We start from the raw sequence: 26,225 nt of genomic DNA on the forward strand, positions 1-26,225 counted from the left end.
AGATTCACTTGCAAATATCATAATTAACCCCAGGCTTCTATTCGTTCGTCTGACTACTTCAACTCATCAGCCACACATCTCTGCCACGCTGTATGAATAACATACAAGCTTTCTTTACTTATTTACTCGCGTGATGCAGGATGATGGCCCACAACGGCGAGATCAACACGCTGCGTGGCAACGTAAACCTGATGACGGCGCGTGAAGGCGTCATGAAGAGCGCCGTGTTTGGCAAAGACTTGCCCACGCTGTACCCCGTCGTCGAGCCCAACCTCTCAGACTCCGGCGCTGTCGACTGCTGCCTCGAGTTCCTGGTCATGGCAGGCGGCCGCTCCCTGCCCGAAGTGAGAGTCTCAGAAGACTTTGGTGTATATGTTTGGGTGTCATCTGATGGTGATGTTGGTGGTGCAATCTAGTGTGAATAAGTTTGTGCATGTGGCTGGTGGTATGGTGTGAGTATGAGTGTTAGCATCTTGTGTTGAGTGAGGTAATGCATGCTGGTGTGGAGAAAGATGGTGCCAACTGGTGTGAATGTGGGTGATGGCATCATGATGTTAGGCAAGCGACATCTCGTCTACATGTGGTTATCACCTGGTGTGAATATGGGTGAGATATGTAGTGACAAGTGAATATGACTAGTGCCTGGTATAAATGTGGGTATGACAAGCAACTGGTGTAACTGGTATTCAATACCTTGGCATCAAGTGCTGAGGTCGGAGACATCTGGTGTGAATTGGATGTCATCTCGTGCGAACCTTGGTAACATCTGACGAAAATTTGGTTGGAAACTAGTATTCATTTGGTTGTCGCTAGATGTGAATTTGGGTGGTATCTGGTGTGGTTGACGGCGGCATGGTGTGGATGTAGGGGGATGTGGGTGGCATCTAGTTTATAGTTGTTATGGATATCGGTATGGATGTGCAGAATGTGGGCTAATTATACTTGAATTATTAGATTCTGTTGCAGGCAAGTTTGATGGTGTCAGAAAAAATCACTTAATTAACCCTGGCACGAGGTCTGAGCATAAGTTTGCCTTATCAGTGGCATTTATCTTGGCTTTTCATGGATTTTAAAAGAAATTTACCTGAAAGCTTTTCTTTATTTCAGTGAAATTCACTGAGAATATTTTGCGTGGCAGGCGATCATGACGATGGTGCCCGAGGCGTGGCAGAACGACCCTAACATGCACCCTGAGAAGCGCGACTTCTACCGCTGGGCGGCCTGCGCCATGGAGCCCTGGGACGGCCCCGCTCTCATGACCTTTACTGACGGCCGATACATCGGCGCCATCCTCGACAGGTTAATATTCAAAGGTTTTATTAAAGTTCGCTGTGAAATGGGCTGAATATACCATCGGAAACCAGAGATTCGAAAGTGATTCACGTTTAAATTTCAACAATTAATCTTATTATAGAAGACTTAGTCAATATCTGTCGTGTTATGACATGTTACAACTCAATGAACATATCTTCCACTATCACTTTCTAATTGTTGGGCCGGTGGTATGTATCAGGAAGTTGCGGAGTGGACATTCTTTCATAATCATTCTTTTCCGAATTAATTTATTTTTGGCTAGTGGTTAATGGCAGCTGCCGATGCTCTTTCGTCGCGAAGAGTGTATACGTCACACAATAACCTTCAATTTTGTGCGAGGTGAGATCCTGTAATGTTCACTAAAATTCTCTGGACTGTACGGTATGTTGCAATCAATCAATTATATACAGGCGCGAATGAGCCAACTGCATCACTTTATATTTAGTTACACCTCTAGACTGAGCTCCTGTATTTCGAGTTACAAACGAGGCACTCGACTATCACTCTATATTGTTGTCAATCCAGTTACTTTTGTGCATGAAATTGATGATGGGTCCCATTGTCTGGACCTGATACGTGTGATCTGAATTATAATTCACTTCCACGGGTACCCCAGACAACGTAGCTTACGTAGGGCATTCGTTTATCACACGAATGAATTGCAAGTATGTTTACACTTATGGGCTCTCGACGACACCTCGTGTTTCTTGTAGCTGACGTGAAATGTGCATAGATCCTCACTCTCAATACCAGAACGCATTCCCGCGTCCAAGGTTTTTGGCATCGAGGGCCAAAATCTCATAAATGAGCATCTTTCTCGTGAACCTTTCATTATGGTCTTCTGCTAACATTTCGTTTGCTTGACAAACTCTCTTGAGTTGTTGTAGTTTTGTCAACCATCTTGTGCGTCGTTTTACGGTTTCATTTCGTTTGTTTTTGGTTTTCTGGTTTATTATTATCTCTCCGAGCTTATTATCTTCTAAGTTTCGCTTTAACAAGTAGTTTGCACCAACCATCGTAGAAGGTCTCCACTTCACTTATCTTCACTATTTTTTTCTGTTCTTTATTGTCTTATTGTTTCCAGCTAAGTCTTCTGCCACATGACTTTTTTTTTACCGTCGTCAAATATCTAATGCCCATCAAATTTATGAGCACTCGCTGACGATGTGAAAAAAAAACTCGTTTAGCAAAGCTAGTTCGAATTGAATCCTCAACCAGGTATCGACGTAAAAAAACTGTCGTGTGTGGGAGCATTTGTGTGTAATTCCGTAATTGACTACAAATTCAGACAGGTTTGTTAGAGGCCGGTTTTGGGCGGAGCTCCTGCTCCACCGCTCACGGTTTCTACTTTTGCTGTCGCTACGGCAACCCGCAGTGTGTGCAATGTTGGCTATACCCGCGTGTCGTGCTAGTCACTAACCATTTTCTTTGACTCGACAGGAACGGTCTTCGCCCTTCGCGCTACTATGTCACCAATGACCGGGTGCTCGTCATGGCCTCCGAAGTGGGAGTTTATGACACCGAACCGTCCAATATCCTGACGAAGGTAACCTCCTGGGCAGCCTAGCTCACGTGGTTGCTTGCTTCATGCATCATGGAGCTGAAAGGCATGGCGGAGTCATGAAGACCGCTTGCATGTGGTGTGCAGGCGCGGAATCATATCGTGATACCGGCATCATAACTCTGATTATTCCTACCAGCTGCTACGTCATCGTCCTTTTTTCTTTCAGTGCCTAACTCAAAAAATTTTATGTTCATGATTAATGATTAATCTCGGTATTAGGAGGCGAAGTGTTTTTTATTTCATGGCAGGAAAGCCTACGACTAACAACAGTTCTAACGTTACATGTCCTACAGATCCTTCTTAATGTTTATCTTTTAATTGGATTTACTACTTTAATCGTTTGTATTTTTGTTAACCCCGCAAAGCCCATATGTATTGGAGGAATTTTTGAGATAATAACGAGCAGAGAATCAGAGTAATTTTTTTTTGTAATCAGCACTTCCCAAGAAATTTTTTTTCGCATTGACTCCTCTTTTTACAGATTCCTGTGCTAGGCCGGAGTGTTTTTTCCTATTGCTCACACAATTATTTTTTATAAGTTCTCAAAGTTTTCACGTGGTTTACATGAATATTTGAATCATTACCGATGACGACGGCTTATCAAAGCAGGTATGTCCCGCGGTCCGGCTTCAAATGACCAGCCAATTGAAAAGATTCATCAAATGTCAGATCGATTCGCTTCAACGTCCCATGCTTACGAACAGTTGGTGCATTTTTTTCTTATTTCAATGAATAAACAGCACTATCGCTACACGCTCGAAACATTTTATTACTTTTTTTTCAAACATGACTTAAAGTGCAGATCCATTTATGCTTACTGATTGATTTCTTATTACCGGTTTATAAAGTGAGAAGTGAATCTAATCGAAACAACGCAGTAATCCCCCAGTTCTACGTCCTCTGTTAAAGTGGATACCTGGTAATCACCTGTGACATCAAAGTTGTTTAGTCCGTGTCTGGCTTCATTATTTCTATCCTTTTCTGGACACGACGCAGTTTTGGACTTTTGAGTTTATAATTTGGGTATCGGGTAGGCGGGAAGTACACGTGTTGTTGTGTGTTGCGCAGGGTCGGCTGAAGCCTGGCCGTATGCTGCTCGTGGACACCTTCGAGAAGATCGTCAGCAAGGACGAGGAACTCAAGCTGCAGATCGCACGATCTCGGCCTCACGCCGAGTGGATCAAAGAACAGGTATATATCTTCTGACGATATCTTCTGCAGTGCATTTGTCAGCTTGGTAAATGAGTAGCGTTATTGAATGTGGCATATATTTTGATTCTAAATCGTGATTTGATCATGTCTCGTGATGAATCGCGTGAAAGATAAATACTTCTTAATGAACAATGCATGCTTCAGGCGAAATCAAGCAACTTCATAGATAGTTCTACCTTAAAGTCTTCGGCAATGTGTCATGAGCACAGCACGGGATTTTACGGGTATATTAATATGTATATTGTAGCGAGTCATAATCAAGTGTTCTGACATTAACTCTTCTGCCATTTTCCTCCCATGCTCACTCGGATGAATCTAGATGGTAAGCAAAAATCTCGTTCACGGAGACTATATCGAAATCCGTTGACGTTTTGTCCTGAAGGAATCATGCACGCAACTTTTCTATACCCGGAATCCTCTCGGATTCTTTAAAATCATTTTAGATTTCTTATCTGTTGCCGTTAACCGTCATTATTGTATGTTACTGCTTCTCCTCTATCTTTGGCCTCACCCCTTTAGTCAATTCTTACACCTTTGTGAACGCTGCTTAATTAGTTTGCAGAAGTACTAAATGACCTTGTTTCCAGAGCGCTGTACGTGCATCGCGTAAGATGCGCGTACAGCGCTCTGGTGACCTTGTTTAAAAGAAGTTTTTTAATATTCCGCTGCATTTGTATATACAAAATCTTGATGTACGATATAATAATCGAACCCCAAATTGCGATTGTACTTGCATCTTACGAAATTGTTTGTCGTACCTCTCACCCATACGCGCTACAGTTCACCATGGCTGACCTCTACGCGGTGCACGAAGGCAGCCTGCCTACGATGGAGCACCAAACACCCGTCACGTCGCCCACCACCTCCAGCCCCGTGGGTGAAGGCGTCACCAGGACATATGGAGGCGACCGCCGCCTGCCTGCCTTCGGCTACACTCTCGAGACGATCAGCATGCTGCTGCTGCCCATGGTCAAGACTGAGTGAGTCTCGCCTTCCTCTCGTTATTTTGTTTTCCTTTACGTTTTTGTTTTTGTTATTATTTGGGAAATTTAGCCATGGTATTTTGTTCAACAGTCTTATTAAATTGATTCTTAAGTTAATCTTAAGTGTGAACGGCAATGAACTAATTCACAACGTATTCATGTTTCTCACAGGAAGGAAGCCTTGGGTTCGATGGGCAACGACGCGCCGCTGGCGTGTCTATCCGAGTACCAGCCGCTCATGTACGATTACTTCAAGCAGCTCTTCGCTCAGGTCACCAACCCACCCATCGACCCCTTCAGGGAGCGCATCGTCATGTCACTCGCCTGTCCTATCGGTGAGATACGCTTGCGTTCTTAGCTTGTGTTTCTATATATCTTGTAAAGTGTTGACTGGCAATACTTAGAATTAGCATTTCCATTAAACTGTGAGCAGCCATTGTTCTCTTTCATTCTCTCCTCGTAAATCGCCTCATTTGATGCACTAGTGTAACTATTACATTATTAGGTTTTCGCAAACTTCATTTAGAAAGTCCGTTTTTAATAGAATCAAATTTAGGATCAAACCTAACTTGAAATGTCTGCTCATACTTTTGTTGCTATAATGCTTTTCGATTAATTGTCTAGTCTATAATGTTTCACCCCAATGTGAGCTGTTTCTTCCATGAAATGAATAATTTTATTTTCGTTTATTGTTTGATCATCACTTACTTCCCCCGTAAGGTCCTCAAGCGAACATCCTGGAGCCGTGCGCCGAGCAGTGCCACCGCCTCTTCCTGGAGAACCCCATTCTCTCCCTCAACGACCTGCAGGTCAGGCGCTTACATGCCTTTGACTTGGTGTTTAGCTTCAGAGTCATTACTATAATTTTGGAGGAAGAATCGAAGTTGTGCATAGAATATTTTATCTCGGTGTAAACTATTGTTTGCCTTATATTTTTCTGTCATAAGCGTGGATGAGATAGACCTTTTACTTTCATAGCTTTGAAAATTTTGTTTCAGAAAAAATGATCATCCTAAATTCCAACTGTCACTTTTCATAATATGGCTCATAGGACATAAGCTTTGTCGGTTCACGGCCTTTTCACACTACATCCCACAATTCTTCCATCCCCTTTCGTCTTTAGAAACCTATATTTTTCTATTTTTCCCTTCAGTCAAGAATCTTAAACTCAGTGCTCCAGCCAGAGACTTTTGGGAGCGAGGAGATTCTCACTCTGCTGTGTGAAGCCTCACTTATACTTCCTAAGAAGATCAACCAATTGCCACCTAGTTGATGAATGTGTTGGTTTTCCTTCCTAAACAATAAAGAAGTTTAGGGATTTGGATTAAATTCAGACTACTACTGAAATGTTTTAACATCTGCTGAAACTTGCGCAGTTGATGTTTGTTTAAAAGCATCAAGATTTCAAAGCCCATGCACTCTAAAAAAACGCATGTGGAAAGTCATATGGAATTTTTTTTCCTTGCTGACAGGTGCTGAAAGCGACGCGTCACCGCAACTGGTGCTCGCAGATCATCGACATTACGTTCCCTGCCAGCGACGGACCTGCCGGCCTGCAGGCCGCCATCCAGCGCGTCTGCGACGAGGCCTGCGTCGCCGCCAAGGAGGGCCACCAGATCCTTGTCCTCTCTGACCGCGCTATGGGCCCTGACAGGTGCGCCCAAATATAGTAAACAGTTTAAAAATATTTAACTATAACACATAATTTTATATGGTATTAATGACGACCTCAACGACCTTTGGGAACCCACTACTTGGGTATCACCTCTAACACGGAATTAAATAACTCCTACTAATGTAAAGCCAACTTAGCTCAATCTATCAGAATCGATTTGGTAGCTCTGTTCAGTTATTACTTCGTTTGAACATGTTTCTTACTATTCCAATGAATGTTTTACTGTTTGATAATATTACCATTTGCCTCCAGGGTTGCGGTGAGCGCGTTGATGGCTCTGGGCGCCACGCACCACCACCTCATCGAGAAGCGCCAGCGCATGAAAGTTGGTCTCGTCCTCGAGACGGGCGAGGCCAGGTGAGATAAAATTAATACCATAGTCTTATAAATTCACTTAGAATTTAGATAATGAGGAATGATTGAGAAATTGAACTTCAAATGTCAAATTGTTATTAAATGTTACTCGAGTTGCTCGTGTTACTGGTTTTGGTTCAACGAGTTGGCCCTCTTAGCTCAAGTTTCTCAAAAAATCCTTCTGATGAACTTGTCCAACATTACTTTTAATTTTCACAAAAAATTTTGTGCCTGAGTAATTTTTGTCCATTTGTATGTTTTAATTCAAAATGGGCATATTTTTAAAATTCAATTTCGAATGCTCTTCCGAACTCAGTTAACGGGATTTTTATTTTTTCGTGTTCATTATTATCTCATCTTATACATGCAAGACTGGAAATTTTTCGACCCAGGTAGAAAATTCGTCCCTATTCTTTGGCTATCATTTTACCTTACCTTATTTTTATGTCCTCATATGAGGATTAATTAATTAATTGTCCTCATGTTACCTGTTGTTGTTAATAGGGAGGTACACCACATTTGCCTGCTGGTGGGTTATGGCGCTGACGCGGTGTGCCCTTACCTCGTGTTCGAGACCATGGCGTCTCTCAGGGAGGAAGGAGTCCTACCTCAGGACCTGGACGATCACACAATATATAAGGTATATTTGCTTAACATTCTTTGTCTCATTTTCGTGTGGGTCTCCAACTGTATTTTATTTACAACTGCACAATTAGTGTTCATGTAGTAAGTACTGGTAACATGGAACGAGCGCTGCATCAATGTTAATAACTTTTAAAACTTTCTTGAATTCAAAGAGGATTTTAAAAGGAAGTAAATTGAAAGCGCCTACTGCAGGGATAATGAATTTTGATTATAGCCCCAACTATCCATGCTTCGAGTTTGATGTAGTGATATTTTACAGAACTACAGCGCTGCCATGGACCGCGGTCTGTCGAAAGTCATGGCAAAGATGGGCATCTCGACGCTTCAGTCATACAAAGGCGCCCAAATCTTTGAAGCCGTTGGCATCTCGGCTGAGATCATTGATACCTGCTTCAAGGTAAGTTACTTGTACACTCTCTTCCAGGGAATTAATGCTCACAGTGAATATAAACAAATCGTTATTGGTTGCGTCCAATAAATTTTTTTTGTCTCAGTTTCGATACCAGCTACTCTTTAGAATTTTTTAATGCGCCTGCAAGTACTTAAAAACTATCTTTGCGGTTCAATGAAACATGTGAAATTTTTATTATTCAATTAATACAGTCCCGATTGTTTAGTTAAATTCAATGCAACTTTGAGATTGAAACACCCACTTTAACAGCGCTTTTATCGTAAAATGATATCTCTAATTTTTTATTTAAATATCATTCTGCAATTTTGAATACTGCATCAGATACACCCACTTGAATATTTCATAAAGTGACATAAATCACCTACAGATGGTCCCAAATTATTGTAATAAATTCCTACGTTCAGGGCACGGCGTCGCGTCTGGGCGGCGTGACGATGGCTATGGTGGCAGAGGAGCAGTTCCAGCGACACCTGCTGGCGTACGGCGAGCGCGAGTGCGACACTCTCACGCTTCGCAACCCAGGCTTCCTGCACTGGCGGGCTGGTGGCGAGAAGCACATGAACGACCCTGACTCTGTGGCCCACCTTCAGGTTTGGCATGTGACATTCATGCTTCCTTGAAGACTTCCTTGTTTAGAGATAAATTAATTCCTTACTTGCAAAATCAATTTTACGTTGAATTGATATTATAAATGCTTATTAGTTTGCTGTCTTGACAAGTTTCACGGTTAATTCATGGCTTGGGAGGATGCCAAGGTATGGTGTGGACAAAATTAATGCTTTGATTGTGTGTTGGCAGGAAGCTTCACGCAGCAACAGTAACAACGAGTACGACAAGTTCCTCGAGCACACGATGAAGAGCATCAGGGAGTGCACGCTCAGGGGGCAGCTCGAGCTCAACAAGATCGCCGCGCCCATTGACATCTCTGAGGTGAGACATCTGGCGTTCCTTGCATGACAAGTTTTGGTACTTTATTCTTCTCTCTATTGGAGAAATATCTTATTATTTCATAGTCTTTTATTCAACTACCAAAACAACTATCATTGCAAATACGTTGTTAAGATAACGTTGGGGCATAAGTACTTAATTCATTGTTCGTCCAGGTTGAGCCAGCGTCTGGGATCGTGAAGAGGTTCGTGACGGGCGCCATGAGCTTTGGTTCGATCTCCATGGAGGCTCACTCCACTCTCGCCATCGCCATGAACCGCGTGGGGGCAAAATCCAACACCGGGGAAGGAGGTACGATAACTTCGTTCTAATTTATTATATTTTTACAAATTTTGTTTCTAGTATACATACGAATAATATCTTTGAAATGTATTATGATTCTTTCCTTAATAGTGTTGAAATATAACATCAATTTTCCTAATCCTAACTCTTATCGAGCAATAAAAAAAGTAACACAAATTGTAAACACAATCTAAGATAAAAAAATTAAGACAAATTTTAAAGACAATCTAAGATGCGGGTTTTGGTTCGGTGCAATTTAAATGCACCAAAATTTGTTATGATTCTAGGCGAAGACCCCGAGCGCTACACTAACCAGGACCCGAACAACAACCGCCGCTCCGCCATCAAGCAAGTGGCCAGCGGACGCTTCGGAGTCACCGCCGCGTATCTCGCCAACGCCGACGAACTCCAGATCAAGATGGCTCAGGGGGCCAAGCCTGGCGAGGGCGGAGAGCTGCCTGGATATAAAGTAATAAGTCATCGATGTCGATATATCGCTCCTGTGTATGATCAGTTGCCCAAAATGCGATATTTAAATTTATTTCTTAGCTTCATTCATAGCTTGAGCTTATAACCACGCCAGAGGGGCAGTTGTCAATGTCTACTTAAGAAATTTTCCTGTTGAAAAGTTATGAAATTTTTGCGATCTTCCCCCGTGAGGTGTCTGATGGCATCGCCAAGACCCGTCATTCTGTTCCTGGCGTGGGCCTCATCTCCCCTCCGCCACACCACGACATCTACAGCATTGAGGACCTCGCTGAGCTCATTTACGACCTTAAATGTTCTAATCCGAACGCGCGCATTTCCGTTAAGCTCGTCTCCGAAGTCGGCGTCGGCGTCGTAGCTTCTGGTGTGGCGAAGGTACAATATATTTAGCAGTCTCATGTATTGACGCTAGGTGTGTTTAATCAGATAGAAGTCTTTTTCAAGTTACTGCAGGCGGACTATTTTCAACCTGCGTTTTTATCACAAATTTTTAGCGTTTTATTTTTTGGTATGGTATAGACTCCCAATTACTGTTCAGAGGCCAACGGCTTGAAAAACTTGAGCAAAAATAATGTACAACTGGTAAAATTTCAACACTATAATTTTTAAACTGCCTAATTATTAAAGTACCTAATTTGGATTCAATTCCTTCATAGAAATTCACTTACTTTGTTCGTTTCTACTGTGGTAACTTGGATAACGGTGGTTGAATACGCTCAGGGCAAGGCAGAACACATCACCATATCAGGACACGACGGAGGCACGGGAGCCAGCAGCTGGACTGGCATCAAGAACGCTGGTCTGCCCTGGGAGCTGGGCATCTCTGAGACCCACCAGACGCTCGTGCTCAATAATTTACGCTCGCGAGTCGTGCTCCAGGCTGATGGTCAAATCAGGTGCGGCTTCGACGTGGTCGTTGCAGCCATTCTTGGTGCTGACGAATTCGGCTTCAGCACCGCACCCCTCATCGTCATGGGATGCACCATGATGCGCAAGTGCCATCTCAACACGTGCCCTGTCGGAGTAGCAACGCAGGACCCAGAACTCAGGAAGAAGTTCGAAGGAAAGCCGGAGCACGTGGTCAACTACTTATTCTTGCTGGCTGAAGAGGTAATTTTTAAGTTTATTTGGCAAGATTACAGAATTTTTGCATTTCTAAACCATCGGCTCGACTGTTAATTGAAATGCTGAAATTTCATTCTATAATTTGGTTAATTGTTAACGATACTTATATACAAATTTTCTGTTCAGGTCCGCAAGCATATGGCATCTTTGGGCATTCGCAAGTTCCAGGATCTCATTGGACGCACAGATTTGCTCTCCGTACGCAAGTCTTCGATGGCCAAAGTAAACACAGTCGACTTCTCCGCCATCCTCAAGAATGCGCTCACGTTGCGCCCTGGCACAAACATCGTGGGTGGCTCCGTGGCTCAGGACTTCGAATTAGATAAACATCTTGACAATATCCTCATTGAACGAGCCGCTGGCGTAATTGAAGGAACCGAAAAATCGGTCGATATCAAATTGGACATTCACAATGAGTGCCGCGCAGTTGGAGCCACTCTCTCGTACCGCATTGCTTTGAAGTATGGCGATGCAGGGCTGCCTGAAGGGAGCAGCATCAACATTTCCATGAAAGGCTCAGCCGGTCAGAGCTTCTGTAACTTTCTCTCTAGGGGCGTGCATGTCACTTTGGAGGGCGATTCCAATGATTACGTCGGAAAAGGTTTGTCCGGAGGTGAGGTTGTCATTTTCCCTGAGAAAGATCTTCCTGAAAACTTCAAATCGGACGCGAACGTAATCGTCGGAAATGTGTGCTTATACGGCGCCACGAGTGGTCAAGCTTTCTTCCGCGGGATCGCAGCTGAAAGGTTTGCTGTGAGGAACTCGGGTGCTGTGGCTGTTGTTGAGGGTGTTGGCGACCACGGTTGTGAGTACATGACCGGGGGCGTTGTGGTTATTCTTGGAATAACGGGACGAAACTTTGCTGCTGGTATGTCTGGTGGCATTGCTTACGTATACGACAAAAACTTGGAGAAAAAGTGCAACACATCAATGGTTGAACTTCTACCACTGGAGAAGGAAGAAGATCTCGCATATGTTGCGAACTTACTAAAGCTTTTCGTCGAGAAGACTGGATCTATTGTGGCCGAAGACATCCTATCAGACTGGCCTGCGAAAGCTTCCAACTTCGTGAAGGTGTTCCCCTATGAGTATCAGAGAGCTCTTCGTCAGATTGCTGAACGTGAAGCTCTGAAAGAAGAAGAAAAGCTGCCTGTTAAGGAACCTGCCAAGAATGAGCCCGTCGTTCAAGACATAGAAGACACAATTGCCGACTCCCAGCAGATGGACAAGAGCAAGGCTGAGCGTATCTTGGACAAGACACGAGGTTTCATGAAGTACAAACGTCAGACAAAGACGTACAGAGATGCAGATGCACGCCAAAAAGACTGGGACGAAATCTACAACCATGAGAATGTACGCAAAGGTCTGAAAACACAGGCTGCTCGATGCATGGACTGTGGAGTTCCTTTCTGCCAGTCTTCTCATGGATGTCCGCTCGGTAACATCATCCCTAAATGGAACGATCTAATCTTCAATGACAACTGGAAGGAAGCGCTGCAGCAGCTGCTGCAAACAAACAACTTCCCTGAATTTACTGGCCGTGTTTGTCCTGCACCTTGTGAGGGCTCTTGTGTTCTTGGCATCAACGAACTGCCAGTGACCATCAAGAACATCGAAGTGTCCATCATCGACCATGCGTTTGAGCAAGGCTGGATCAAGCCCGAAGTACCTCTGAGTCGCACGGGCAAGAAAGTTGCTGTTGTTGGATCGGGTCCGGCAGGCCTTGCAGCCGCCCATCAGCTCAACAAAGTAAGTACTTATTATCACAATTTCACTCGTGTTTAAAATTTCTAGATATATTTCAGGATTGGATGCTGTGAATCATTTTAGAGGGGATTTTTACGTTTAAGATTGTCTTCGTATGAAATTTATCTGCAGCAAGCTTACCCATTAAATTTAGTAGCTTCATTGATTTTATTACGTGGATTAATATGAATGAATTAATATTTCTCTTCGATTCTAGGCTGGCCACAGTGTAACGGTGCTGGAGCGCAACGACCGAATTGGCGGTCTGCTGCAGTACGGCATTCCCACCATGAAACTCAGCAAGGAAGTCGTCCAGCGGCGCGTGCAGCTGCTTGCTGCCGAAGGAGTGGAGTTCAAGACCAATGCTTACGTGGGCAAGGACATTTCTGCCAAAGAGCTGCGGGACTCGCACGACGCGGTGGTATTGTGCATGGGCGCTACTTGGCCACGAGACCTGCCCATCGCAGGACGGTCTCTCAATGGGATTGAGTTTGCTATGACATTCCTGGAGACGTGGCAGAAGAAACAAATGGGAAACGTCTTGGATACAGAGCGGGTCACCGCCAGGGACAAGAATGTCATTGTTATTGGTGGTGGTGACACAGGCTGTGACTGCATTGCTACCTCACTTCGACAGGTATGTTAGCTGCACGCGTTTAATTTCGTTATAAATAATGGTTGTGTACTTCTTTCGACTGTATTAAATTGACGTATTAATCTGGCGTTACTGTTAACATAACATAACATAATGATGTCGGCGCTGAAATGTAGGCCTGATGTGGCCTGTCGCCGATTCTTCTCCTTTTCGTGCCTTGTTCATAGATCTAAACTCGTGTCATTTGACCGGATCTTTTCATGACTGGCGATAGTTTGAAGTAGCTACTAGACTTCCACCGGGTTCGATAAGGAGCCAGGCATTTCAAATCTGAACATATAAATTTCCATAGCTTTATCTAGTCTGTTCTTGAACGCGTTCATACTTGGAGCTCCAACGATGTCATCGGGGAGGCTGTTCCACATGTCGGTGATTCGAAGCGAGAAAAAATTTTGTCGCGTGGAGAAATTGCAGCGCAATTTTTTTAGCTTATAGCCGTGGCCCCTGGTGTTGGTTCTTGTTTCAAATTCTAGTAACCCTTCAGGGATCTTGTATAGACCATACGAGATAAATTTTGTATACCATGTATAAGTCAATACCATGAAGATTTTTGGTATTGTCTGATTTAATACAGCTATGACCATGGTTATATGTATTTTTCCCTTATCATACTGACTCCATTATATAATTCATATTTGAGAGCAAGTTTAGAGCTCGCATGAGACATCAAATGCATTCGATTATATGCGCAATGATTATTCTTAAAGAGGTGGCCATTCGTTTCAGGGAGCCAAGAGCATCACCACCTTCGAGATCCTGCCTCAGCCTCCGCCATCCCGCGGCCGCGACAACCCCTGGCCCACCTACCCACGGGTCTTCAAGGTGGACTACGGCCACGAGGAGGTCCAACTCAAGTTCGGCCGCGACCCTCGCCAGTACAGCACCCTCACCAAGGTAAGTTTCCCAAGTTACGTAAGTATTCATTCGTTTTTATGGTATATCTGTCAAGATTTTAGTGTAGAAGTCAATTAACTGATTACAAATTAACGAAGGCTCCATGTTCCTTATCAGGAATTTTTGGACGATGGAGCTGGTAACGTGAAGGGCGTCAAAACGGTGCAGGTCGAGTGGACCAAGGACGATGCCGGGCGCTGGAAGATGGACGAAATTGCTGGTACCGAGAAGGTGAGAAGAGTGAAATAATCAGTTTATGCAAGTAATAACTTTATTTCGTTATCAGACAAGCCCGCATGTATAGCGGACTTACAGTTATTTTATGGAACTTGCTTATTACCATCGCAGAAACGTTCATATTCAAAAAAAAATTTACATGTCTGATCTATTATTTTTAATAATAAAACTGAATATGCACACAGTGAATCATCACAAGTTACTTTTGTCCCGATATGCTACTAGACGATCTGTAGAATAGTTAAAGAATTCTCATCGATGTTGTTCGTTGTTCAGGTGTACGATGCAGATCTGATATTGTTGGCCATGGGCTTCCTGGGCCCTGAGAAGGACATCATCGGAGAGCTGGAGCTGGACCAGGACCCGCGCTCCAACATCAAGACCCCTGCTGGCAAATACGCTACGTCGGTCAGCAAAGTTTTCGCAGCAGGAGGTGAGATTCAAAAGCTTTTGCCTGTATTTTCATTTAGTTGCATCCTCTTTCTGTTTGTGTATCCTTGAATTTCTATAAGCGTGCGTTTGTGGGCACTTATGTCTCCTGAATGTACATTTATTACATACGCCGCTGATTAGACAAAGACTGTCGGTAATGTTACTTACTGCAATAATTGTTGCCTACTACTCAACTGGAATATTTTTGTATTATGTTCATCAGATACTTGCAGCTTTTACCGGCGTTGACCGGGATAGATAATCCTATACAATCTGAAAATCCCGTTATCTCTCTTCCTGAATTCTATTATTCCGAATGCCATTTTCCTAAATTCCGGAACCATTTAAAAATTTTTAAATTAACACACGCTATTTTAATGAATTTTCTGTTTAACTTGGAACTTGCATTTACCCAGTAGGGGGCACAGTCCGCTAACCGCTAATTAGCGAAGCTGACGTTTTCCTTAGCCGGTGCGCCACACTGATGGCTGACTACGTCAACATATGTGCGTCAACCAATCACGTCTTGTGTAACCTATCACGTCTTTTGTTATCCAAGACGTGATTGGTTGACGTACATATGTTGACGTAGTCGGCCATTAGTGTGGCACGAGAAATTCGAACGATAAGGAAAACGTCATCTTCGCTAATTACCAATTACCGGACTGTGCCCACTTCTGCATTTACCTCGCATTTCGAAATCCGTAGCTAATTTAAATTTTTTACTATTGGATAATATACGATGTTTTGAATTATAAAAAAATTCGCAATTCACCGTTCGTTTTCCCTGTTTTCAAATGACCTATAATTCAAACCAAGAGTAACATAATTTCAGATAAAAAGAATGCCGCCGACACGATAAGTATCCTGGATACGTGCTTTTTGGTCTTTGAAGCCTAACGCTCCTATATACATATTTACGGCGCCAGGTTTCAAACATTGACACAAACACACAAGCTTTGACAAATACGTACGTATTTTCAACTTTTCGAGAATCGTTTCATTATTTTCTTCTGTTGGTTTTACACAAACAGTATATAAGTTACTGAATAATCTAAAACTACAGAAAACTACGTTATAAAACGGTCTCTTCTTCTCGGTACAGACTGCCGAAGAGGCCAGTCCCTGGTGGTGTGGGCGATATCCGAGGGCCGGCAGGCCGCCCGCGAGGTGGACGCGTTCCTCATGCAGGGGAGGTCGTCGCTGTCCACCGTCGGTGGTCTCGTGGTCCTGCAGCAGCAGGGTTAATTTCAGCGTCTAAAAACGACCACGTCCTTGCTCGTCATATCGAGCGTCGTCGTCAAATGACGGAACACTGATCTGCTCTCGTCTGAGCATCGTCGGCTGGAGTGAGTTACAAGATGGCAACTTACTGTTCTTGTTGTGTTATGTGGCAGTTTGGATATGAAGACGTTTACATTTCAAGTGTCTGGTGGACTCTCTGAAGCGTCTCTGTTGTTGTGATGCTGAAATCTTTAGCATAATTGGTTGGCAATCTTGATACAATTCATGCAATATCCTCTTCCATAATTTTACTGATAAATTTCTTGTAGATGTTCTTGCACAAGCATTTTATTCATCATCAAAACTGGGCAGCATAGTAAGTAAATATTCAGCTCGGTCTTGGCTACTAGAGTCGAGTATCTTTTGAATTTTCCATAATTATCGGCCATTTGTGCGTCTGGAAGAAGACTTATGCTCGTGTAAGAGCGGCAATAAGTGAGAGGCTCGTACGTGTGTTGGATCGTGCAATATATTCTGTGGCTTATTAGTGTGTTCCGAGCTCATGAGGGTGAAAATAGTTTCTTGAGCGTTTTACATTCATAAGTGAAAGCAGATGCTTTAACGAGATGAGCAATATACGGTGAAACTCTTCGTCATAGAATATATCGAATTTAAATAGATCAAATGTTCTTAGGGTGAAGTCGTTGCGTGATATTGATCCTGAATAGAGCCTCCCTCCAGCTACTTGCTGTGTCTTAGGTTAAGAGTTTGATGTCATCCACGGTGTACTCACAACGCTGACTACATTAAATTATACCTCACGACGCCTTACATGCACGCTAGCATTTTATGTTCATTATGAGGGCAAGGTTCCCTGTGGTGGACGGTAAAATTGACAGCTTTAAATTATATTTTTGTTGCAATATTTGCAACTTTAAAGTCTGATCTTTCTCAACTTTGCGCTCTATGTTATCTGTGTTGGAAAGTTTAAAGCTGCAACTGAATTTTTGCCTCATCGAAGACTTCATCAGTATTGCACCGTCAGTATTGCAGTTTTTATTGCACCACTGACGGTACTGTAAGTTGATTATGTTTTCAATGATGTTAATGATATTCCTGTAGTGATGTTTGTACTGCCACAATTGTAGTATCAATGCATGGTCATCTAAATGCATGTACAAGGAAATAGATACATGAAGAAACGCCCATGTCATGTCTGAGATTAATGATAATTTCCTTAATTGCTGTACTTATTTTTAATATTTGTAAATAGTATCTTTTGCCATTTACTTTCTTGCTTGAATAATTTCATTCAATAAATGTATCCTCACCTTTTTATGCTTTTATTTGTTGACCTTATACATTTATTCCGTAGATTTAGACTGAAAATGCGACCGGACTTGCACCTTGGCCCCTCCGTATCTGACTTCGATCTCGTATTTTCACATTTAATGTGATTTCTATTTGTGTTTGGTTGTGTTGCTATCTAGTCAGTAGAAATTTTACTCTTTTTTGCATCGCTTCTACTGCAATATTATAGTGGAAAATATTTTTGTTAAAGTTGTAAAGTAGTTTCTGAATCCTTGCTGCCGAAATCCACTTCCAGAATGCAATCGGCACGGTGAATGCCGAACACACTAAAGTGAATCATTGAATTCACGTTCATCGCTATTTTTTGAACATCATTACTCTGGACGCTTTTAACTTCTTTGTGCACGCATTCCTCAAAGCTCCTTGTTTGAAGTGCATGTGTGAGCCGCATAAACGAGCCTGTCTGCTGTCCCTGTGAGGTATTTCTGGGCGAATTGTTGCTGGTGCGCCACCGCTACCGTAAACAGCCTTTGATTTACTGCCCTTCCTTAAGGTTTCATCATAACTCTGACTTTATGAGAGAAACTCCCGTAAGTCGCAAAATCATTCACTGCTGTTTCTGTGTCAATATGAATCCTTTCCCTAATGCTTTTTGCATTTGTTTGTAGAATGTAATCATTCATATAATTTTGACTGAGAAGCATGCAAGAGCGTTTAGCATACAGGCTGCAATCGTGAATAGAATAGACCAGCTAGCCTTGTAGATTCGAACAGCCGCTATTCAATTAATCAGGCCTTTACGACACTGAAAACTTGTCCTGTTCACGTCGTAGTGAATCTAATCCATCCTGAGTTGCATCGACGTCTCTACGTATTAGCTAATTTACGTGTATTTATGATTGTCATAAATTTAGTATGGGTTTACTAAATTCGATTTCCGTATAGCAGACTAATTCCTTCCACTAGGTGCCCACTGTATGAAAAGAACTATCTAGATTACTAAATAAGTTTCAACGTTTAAGCCCTCCTTAGACCTACAAGCGGACAACTGCGGTTGTGTGTTCTGCGACTCTAGGAAAATTAAATGTTTGATTATTTGATATTTCAGTACTTCTAGACAATTGATTTTCAAACACTTATTTCTAATGAAAAAAATTTTCTGGTTAACGAAAATCGATTTTCATTAACTAATCGATTTCGTTTTCTCTATTTTTTAATGTTATATTTTAGGGGCATAAGCACAGTCGACTTTATATATGTCATATGATTGATCCTTGCTCTTTACCATACAAGGTGAACAATGTAAGTTATAGATTGAGCAGCTACACAGCACACTGTTAAGAACTTGGTCATGATTTAAATTTAATTTAACATCTTATGCTCTACAGCGCATCATTTAATGACCACCCAAATAATAGCGTAAGTTAGGAGTGATTATGAAGTGACTTGGTTAGTGAACAATTTAGAAGATATTGAGATGTTGCTCCTATTGTAGTAGTTGAACGTTCGTATCTATAGTGGAATGTTGCTCTGACTTAGCGCAAATAAGTGTAGATTAAGGCTCTGTCCTTGCGACTGTCTTCCAATATGTCTTCCTGGGGACTTAGGGTGGCCAGTTCTTTCCTTAAATCTATAATTGATTTCCCTTCATTCAATGCATTTCTAACCTTCTGTAGTGTTAAGTTCAACTGAGTCACAAGTTCTCTATAATGTTCTGAGCTGAGCTGCCTACGTTACGAGAGAGTTGGTATTGATGTTGGGGAGGCATGTTTACCTCCATCATGAATTCACATAAATTCAATGGTATGGCTTTAGCGACGAGATTACTTGCAATGTGCTTTTCAGCTTCCTTTCTCATTTATATTTATCATGAATGACATTTATGATTTCCCGTCTCATTAATGATAGAAGACAAGATCCACTATCTAATTTTTATGTTTTTTCTTTCTTTTTTTATCACGTAATTTTATTTGATTCTCGTTAGCAGCATTTTTTCTAAAGAAACCTTCGTTGTTGGTATTGGTTATATAAGTTATGTGCTTGCTAAAAGCTTCGTCCCAATAAACTGAAGCAAGAGCTGGCCACCCTCGTCCCCATGGCGGTTGAACGCCTCAACTCTGCCATCACTTGGTGTGTCTACAAGAGATTGTGTCTTGGATGTTTCTGAGGCTTTCCAACCATCACGTGCGTTGGGTTAAATGTTAGTCCTCTATGTGATTGAAACGTGAATGTGTGATGCTAATAGAGGATACTATTCCTCGTCTTAACGTTACCTAGATTAGCTAGCGAGCCAGTATTCATATCAGATTAACAGTATTAAACTCATGTCGTTCAAGTTATTACTGTGGTTTTATCATGAAATGATATGGCTTAGTATGAAGGATTATTGTTATTATGTAAGGTAAGACACAATGTAACGACAAAATCAGTCGATCTTTCTGCGAGAATGAACCGTATTCAATTAATTGCCCATCAGTTTAGCAATTTGTATTAAAGGCTACGAAGTACGTTATTGCCGTAAAGTATTTGCGTCCTTAGCATCTAGACTAGTGAGTTCCACTATCATAACCTACGCGTATCTATTAAAAAATTCGTTCTAGCCTATTTTAATCCGGAGAAATGAATTTTCCCACTAGATTGAGGATGTCTCTTAGCCCATGTATTCAACAGAGTTTACCGATAATTGAAGTGACGGAGGGTTGTAAGGGGGTTGCTGAACTGTGTGCTCCAGGTTATATGGGTTATATACTATTGGTTGAATAGGAGACATTATTTATGCTTTCTTAACTTATTATTATATGTAATTCGTCTACCGACTGAATGAAGCCTGTATGCTCAATGCTACGCTGTGTTCGACGCGTGTTCTTTCAGCACAACTTCTTTAACATGCGTCGATCTGAGTCTGTTAATGAACCTTGCAATGCTCGCAAGGCATTGCTTGTTCTTTTCAAGAGTCTTTTCTCGTCAAATTACAGCCGTGCATTTTAAAACTCATTTTTGTTCACTCAATTGTTTGATATTTTTCTTATCTTATTTGCACCTGCACTCAACATGCATTTTTACTCTTTCATACGTCTCGTATAACCTTATCTCGAGCATGCATTTTTACTATGCATCAACGAGGGCCAATTTAATGCCGTTCTCAATTCAAATCTCAATATCTAATTGAAGTTGTAAAGTTACGATGAGGTCAAGCTGTGACCTATTTTACCTAACAAAATACTGCTGCTATATTCTATCTAACCACTCCGACAAAGAGTTGTAAACTTTGATTAAAATATCAGATAGTTGTCTCCATCTTCGATTGCAATTACAAAGACCAAGAGGAAAAATTCATAAATTCGTAATATTAAAAGTTGAGCTTCACAGAGTCAAGACAACCATTTGACTGAATGATCTACTGACCATGTCTTTCCACACAATATGTACGCGTTGGATGATATGCATCATTCTTCGGTCACCATGACGGCAACAGATCAACAAAATGATGATTGTTTGATGGCATGGTTGAACTATTATATATAGTTTAACCATGGCTTGTTGGTACTCTCATAACTTATGATCTTCACGTAATAAATGCGTAATAATAATTCCAATCACTAACTCCACTCTGCCGCAATTTCATTGCATTATTTAGCTATTTTTCTTCAATTATTCCGCATGTTTTTAATCTTATATTTATAGATATCTTACTTGTAGTCATCATTATTAGGCCTGCAGTTCTGCAAGTAGCGTAAGAAGGGGAAAGTACGTCTTCAAATTTTCAATCCATTCGCCGATAACACCGAGGGTTCTTGAGATACACTTATGGGTTTTAGCCTCCAAATATGAATCCTACTATTGAGTTGAATATTATTGAATTTTCTATATTAAAGTGATGAATATTGATATAAATAAAATTGTAATTTCGACTGAGGTGCATGTGCGTGGGATTTTTGGCCTTAATTCAACGATCACTTCCTGAGGACCAGAACAATGGCCGGTCGATGCTTTGGGCAAATTGTTTCAGTAGTCGTAGTAAAGGAGTGTAAAACTATATCTAGTGTTTAAAATTCGATGTAAAAATAAATAAATAGCTGGATGAACATTTTTTAATGCCCTTTCCTTAGTGAACCGAGTTAAGGTTAATTATTTAAATCTCACTTGTTATCTTCCGTGAGATCGTCTCCGCTTTTGAGTATTGAATCAGATACGAAACTGTCACCAACTGAGAAATTTCAGTGTATACAAAATATCAGATAAAAGCGTTTTATATCTTAGAGCAAATACGGACAATAAGTTTCTTCGCAACGTTGCTGAGTTGTATACATGAAACCCCATCATTGTCATCGATCAGATACTAATTGAAAAAACGGGCAAAATCGCTCAATTTTTTTCGTCGTCGAGGCCCGGAGTAGATACAAAAGCTGGCTGAGTAAGCGTATGAAGAAGAGGCGCTGACTAACACCAGCAACTCGTCAGTGAGTAACCTCATCAAAGGCGTGTTTAGCGCGTCACTCAGCGGTGAGCGTCAGCCGCAGACAGCCAGAATTTCTCACCTGAGTAAGAGCATCAACTGGCTTGGCTTTTGGTTAACCGTGAACGCGAGGGAAACTGTTATAATCTTAGATATAAACAGGAGATCTCCAATATCAACTTTACTTCTTAGGTCCTGAATATAGAGGCTCTATATCATTTTTGGTGTATAATTAAAGCTACCGTATTGCAATTTAAGTGAAATTTTTAATCGTTTGCTCTCATATTCCATCATCGTATTCTTATTGAGTGGAGCTCGAACGCCATTTTCTGAACGTTATTGAGCACCGTTCAGTGGATGCAGCACTGTGACCAGACTAGTTGTGGATGCAGCACTGTGACCAGACTAGTCGTGGATGCAGCACTGTGACCAGACTAGTCATGGATCTGTCTCTTATACACATCTAGATGTGTATAAGAGACAGGACTAGTCGTGGATGCAGCACTGTGACCAGACTAGTCGTGGATGCAGCACTGTGACCAGACTAGTCGTGGATGCAGCACTGTGACCAGTCTAGTCGTGGATGAATATCACTTCCTCGTTGAGATTTAGTTGGTTTACGTGTGTTCCAGCGTTCGTCAAATTAAGTTCAGAAATGAGATAAAGTTTATATATATTTATGTTGAGCAATTATTCAGGTTTAACAACTGAACTATTTTTAGAAAATACCACAGCAGTGTATATCGTTTTAATTTTGGCTAAAGTTTTAACTACATTGGTAGTGTCTTGAGACAATTGTGTTAGCAAGCGGTTTTTCTTTCACCATCATGACTGTTTGGGTTTTCCCTCCTGGATTGAGATTTTTCTATCTTCAATAGCCATTTTCTTATATGCTTTGTTTGCAACTCACTTGGCCTTATTCATTGATCTTGGCTAAACCCAAGCACATCCATGTATTCGCAACATGATATAGTTTAAGAAAAAACCTTTAATTACCTCTAAACCGTTAAATTAATTCTTGAATTATTAGAAAAATAACTGAACAGTTTTAAAAATACGTGGAAAATTTTCAAAATAGACTGAAACTTTTTGCATAATACCTGACTAATTTTTCCGCTGCGGTAATTGACCCACGACCATTAACTGACCATGCACTTCCGCACGATGAAGTCCGAACGCAGCCTCTGATGCTAGTATCTGCAATGTATTTGTGAACTCAGTTCCTTGCCGACATGAGGTCTTGAATTTCAAGTGAACTAAACTTATGAAATATAGAGCTAGTAATTATTTTTCAAAACATTCCAGTAATGATTCAACAAATTTGTGTTTATTAGTATGCAAATTATGAAATTATGAAATTGATTGCAGTACATGATAAAAAAAAAACATGTTGACGTGTCGTAAAATAAAAGTCGGATCGATGGGCATGTTTTAACGCCATTCTCGCTTTATAATTTTATATTGAGCTCCGGCGGTGCGATACCAGCAGCCATGTCCTTTGTTGACGCAAAATTAATGGCTCAGAAGATCTCGCTAGTCTTCTCCCTCCTATTCATCATCGCCTTAAGGAACATTTGACTGGAAACCCAGTGAGCGTTCTAAGGGAGGCTCTGCCTCTACGTGCAGCTTTACGACTCCGCCGCTCCAAAAGAAATCCTGGAGTCATTTTTTTCCGATAGATGTTACGCTTTCCCTGGATTTTTGTATTTTATCTAGAAGTAGCTTCGAAGCTGCATTAATTTTGAATTAAATTTACACACCTCGTTTGTAAGTAAAACTAAGAATTCGGCAAAAGTACGCCTGAGAAAAGGCTTGTTCAACAACAACCTAAAAAACAGCTCGCACGAGCTTCGTGGACGAATTTCAGAAAGGAAGTGCCAGTGCATTTGTAGATACAAATTTTCTTTCTCAAAGGATTCGCTCAAAGTTATGAGCAGCGAGCCCAGGCTGGAGCCAAAAGGCGTAGGCTCGTTTGTTGCAAGGAAAGCTGTTCCGCCGGCTGTCCATAACTCGACCTCCTAAAGAGCGACTCGCGGGCCGGACTCACGCGTCGTTAGCTTTTCCGTCCGCAGCTGCTGGCTGGCACTCATCCCGGACTCCTGACGCAACCCTTGGAAATTGTGATAAAACAACAGAATTTCCAACTAGAAATATAACACGTGTCGTGTAAAATGTCGTATTTATGCTGATTTTTTCATTAGATACGCATTAAAATTCACATCACCCTTTCAGCTCTCGGACTACCAGATGGAAAATGATTGAAATATTATTTAGTTTTTTGTGTAATCTCCACCAAAACTTTCTTCTCCATCAACGTCACAAGAACATCATATGAACTTCCAGGACTGCCCAGAGTTAAGAGGTTTTATAATTAAAAGACGGCTGAAAAATTTTCAGAATATTTCATGAATGCCAAATGGCAAAGTGTTTTTAGAGCAGTATGCATTTCGGATTCATTGCATTATGCATTGCAATTTTAGTGCAGTATTCACTTCAGTGTAAACATGTGTCTCAATGTATTCGCAATATACCAACGAGTTTACGACCTACACTCGACAGCATCTCATGAGTGATCGTCCTTATCTCGACACATTAATTCTTGGCCTTCCATCAGCCAGTGTCTGTAGCTGAAACATCTTTAAAATGTTTATTCTTTTATTGGATTGGTCGACCGGCTTGTAGTTCAATGAAACAATCCAAAGAAAAAGTTTCATTGTTTCATCATTGTAAAAATATTTCTGAGTACATTTGTTAGCCATGTCCATATGAATAAATAACTTTCAAGTTATTTAAGACTAACTTCACATGGCTTTGTTGTATCTACCGAGATACCAATCAAGGAACACCTGTATCATGACACATCATTACTTTAATTCTATTTTCGCTACTCGAAAATGAGACTGAAATTAACGCTTTCACTTGTGCAGCAAAAATTTTCATGTAGTCCACGATGCTTCGTGTTCACATTTCATGGATCCAATTGTTAGTTTTAAGGATCATTTCATCGCATCACGAAGCGGCATGTACACAAGATTGAGCGTCACCGCAGCTATCAAGCTCATCGTCGATGCCGTCATATCGAAGCATCGTCCGTGGCAGGCATTCTTTACGATGATTGCTCTTCGTAATCAGGCGGTGATGGATCGGTTAATTGATTTTCTCGCGGTATGGCGAATGAGAACCACGATGCTCTTTGGCGGTCCATTCTGAAAGTAATCAACGAGAATATATGGACTTTTTATGGTATCTATCAACAGTGAAGTTTTTTTCTCAATCCGACATCGAATCGACGAAAGAGGAAATGTCGGAAACTCTTTTCATAAAGCAGATGGCTTTTTGAAGTTTAATTATGATGGAATATATCCCATCTATAGACCCACACAAGCGATCGAAATTTATTTAATTCATAACGCGGTGACACAAAATATTCATGGAACGTCAATATTTAATAACTGATTTTTTATGCACGGATATTCCTCATTGCAAGCGCTGATATTTCCCAAGAAACGGCAGCTAATTTCCGATTGGAATTCGATAGAGCGTTGGGAGGAGGGCCAGCGGCCGCGCCAGGGGCGTTGTTAGTTCATTACGCGCTAATGACGGACGCCAGGGACCCGCAAGACGCGCTGGCCCGCCGCAGTGTCAACAATGACGGCGCACCGCCACCGTCCACGAGAGGGACAGCATCGCGACATTTGTACGAGCACGCAAGTTCTGCATTCGTTTCCTCAGCGCGAAAAATGTGCTGAATGCTCTCATTATTTTCAGTTCGAGTAAATTTCAATTGAATTTAAATTGCATAATTGGAGGAAATATTGATACTTCAAAGTTGAGGCAAATAATCCATTTCTGATTGGAAAATTGTCAAAGTAATATTGTAAATATATCAACCCAAGGAAAGTATTACTAGCCTAAGTGATATAATTTACAATTCAGATAACTGAAAAAGTGAAATCCTGCTGTTCTTTTTATTTCTCAAAGTGCAGTGCCGTTAATATCTCATCTCTTCTGCATTCAGGTAAGCGCAGTCGTTATTTCACATCCTAAATTGCGCTCAACTTCTAGATTCTTGATCGTTGTAGAAACCTACCTACGTATTTGAATGGAAAATTTCGGTACCAGGAACCGTCTCTATTAACATTGTTTTGATTCGTGATGCAGATTTGAGCATCTAGCTTGTCAGGTGGTTGATGATACACTCGCTCCATGCCGTCGAGAAGAATCGAGTCTTGGCCGGGAGCCAAACTCCTCCGAGGAGCTACAAAGGAGA

The 26,225-nt window shown here is 41.6% G+C and overlaps 1 protein-coding gene across 2 annotated transcripts in view; it reads left to right on the forward strand.

Annotated features, from left to right (window-relative positions):
• LOC108678918 (glutamate synthase [NADH]) overlaps positions 1-21,581 on the forward strand; it is a 42,202-nt gene extending 20,621 nt beyond the window's left edge. Inside the window, exons 8-31 of one of the 2 annotated variants that reach the window (XM_047879624.1) lie at positions 140-344; positions 1,139-1,299; positions 2,755-2,860; positions 3,947-4,069; positions 4,410-4,412; positions 4,871-5,070; positions 5,245-5,408; positions 5,794-5,882; positions 6,546-6,727; positions 7,001-7,105; positions 7,607-7,742; positions 8,007-8,144; positions 8,564-8,749; positions 8,958-9,089; positions 9,263-9,398; positions 9,677-9,858; positions 10,050-10,250; positions 10,596-10,985; positions 11,127-12,749; positions 12,964-13,383; positions 14,128-14,295; positions 14,413-14,526; positions 14,809-14,965; positions 16,070-21,581. In XM_047879624.1, the coding sequence (XP_047735580.1) occupies positions 140-344; positions 1,139-1,299; positions 2,755-2,860; positions 3,947-4,069; positions 4,410-4,412; positions 4,871-5,070; positions 5,245-5,408; positions 5,794-5,882; positions 6,546-6,727; positions 7,001-7,105; positions 7,607-7,742; positions 8,007-8,144; positions 8,564-8,749; positions 8,958-9,089; positions 9,263-9,398; positions 9,677-9,858; positions 10,050-10,250; positions 10,596-10,985; positions 11,127-12,749; positions 12,964-13,383; positions 14,128-14,295; positions 14,413-14,526; positions 14,809-14,965; positions 16,070-16,212 (5,464 nt within the window). In that variant the 3' untranslated portion in view covers positions 16,213-21,581. The remainder of the gene's footprint in view (positions 1-139; positions 345-1,138; positions 1,300-2,754; positions 2,861-3,946; positions 4,070-4,409; positions 4,413-4,870; positions 5,071-5,244; positions 5,409-5,793; positions 5,883-6,545; positions 6,728-7,000; positions 7,106-7,606; positions 7,743-8,006; positions 8,145-8,563; positions 8,750-8,957; positions 9,090-9,262; positions 9,399-9,676; positions 9,859-10,049; positions 10,251-10,595; positions 10,986-11,126; positions 12,750-12,963; positions 13,384-14,127; positions 14,296-14,412; positions 14,527-14,808; positions 14,966-16,069) is intronic. The other variant, XM_018167415.2, reaches the window with a different exon arrangement.
• Positions 21,582-26,225: the final 4,644 nt, after the last annotated feature.

Source organism: Hyalella azteca, unplaced genomic scaffold (assembly GCF_000764305.2).
Source record: "Hyalella azteca isolate HAZT.00-mixed unplaced genomic scaffold, Hazt_2.0.2 contig3451, whole genome shotgun sequence".
Taxonomy (NCBI): Eukaryota; Metazoa; Arthropoda; class Malacostraca; order Amphipoda; family Hyalellidae; genus Hyalella; species Hyalella azteca.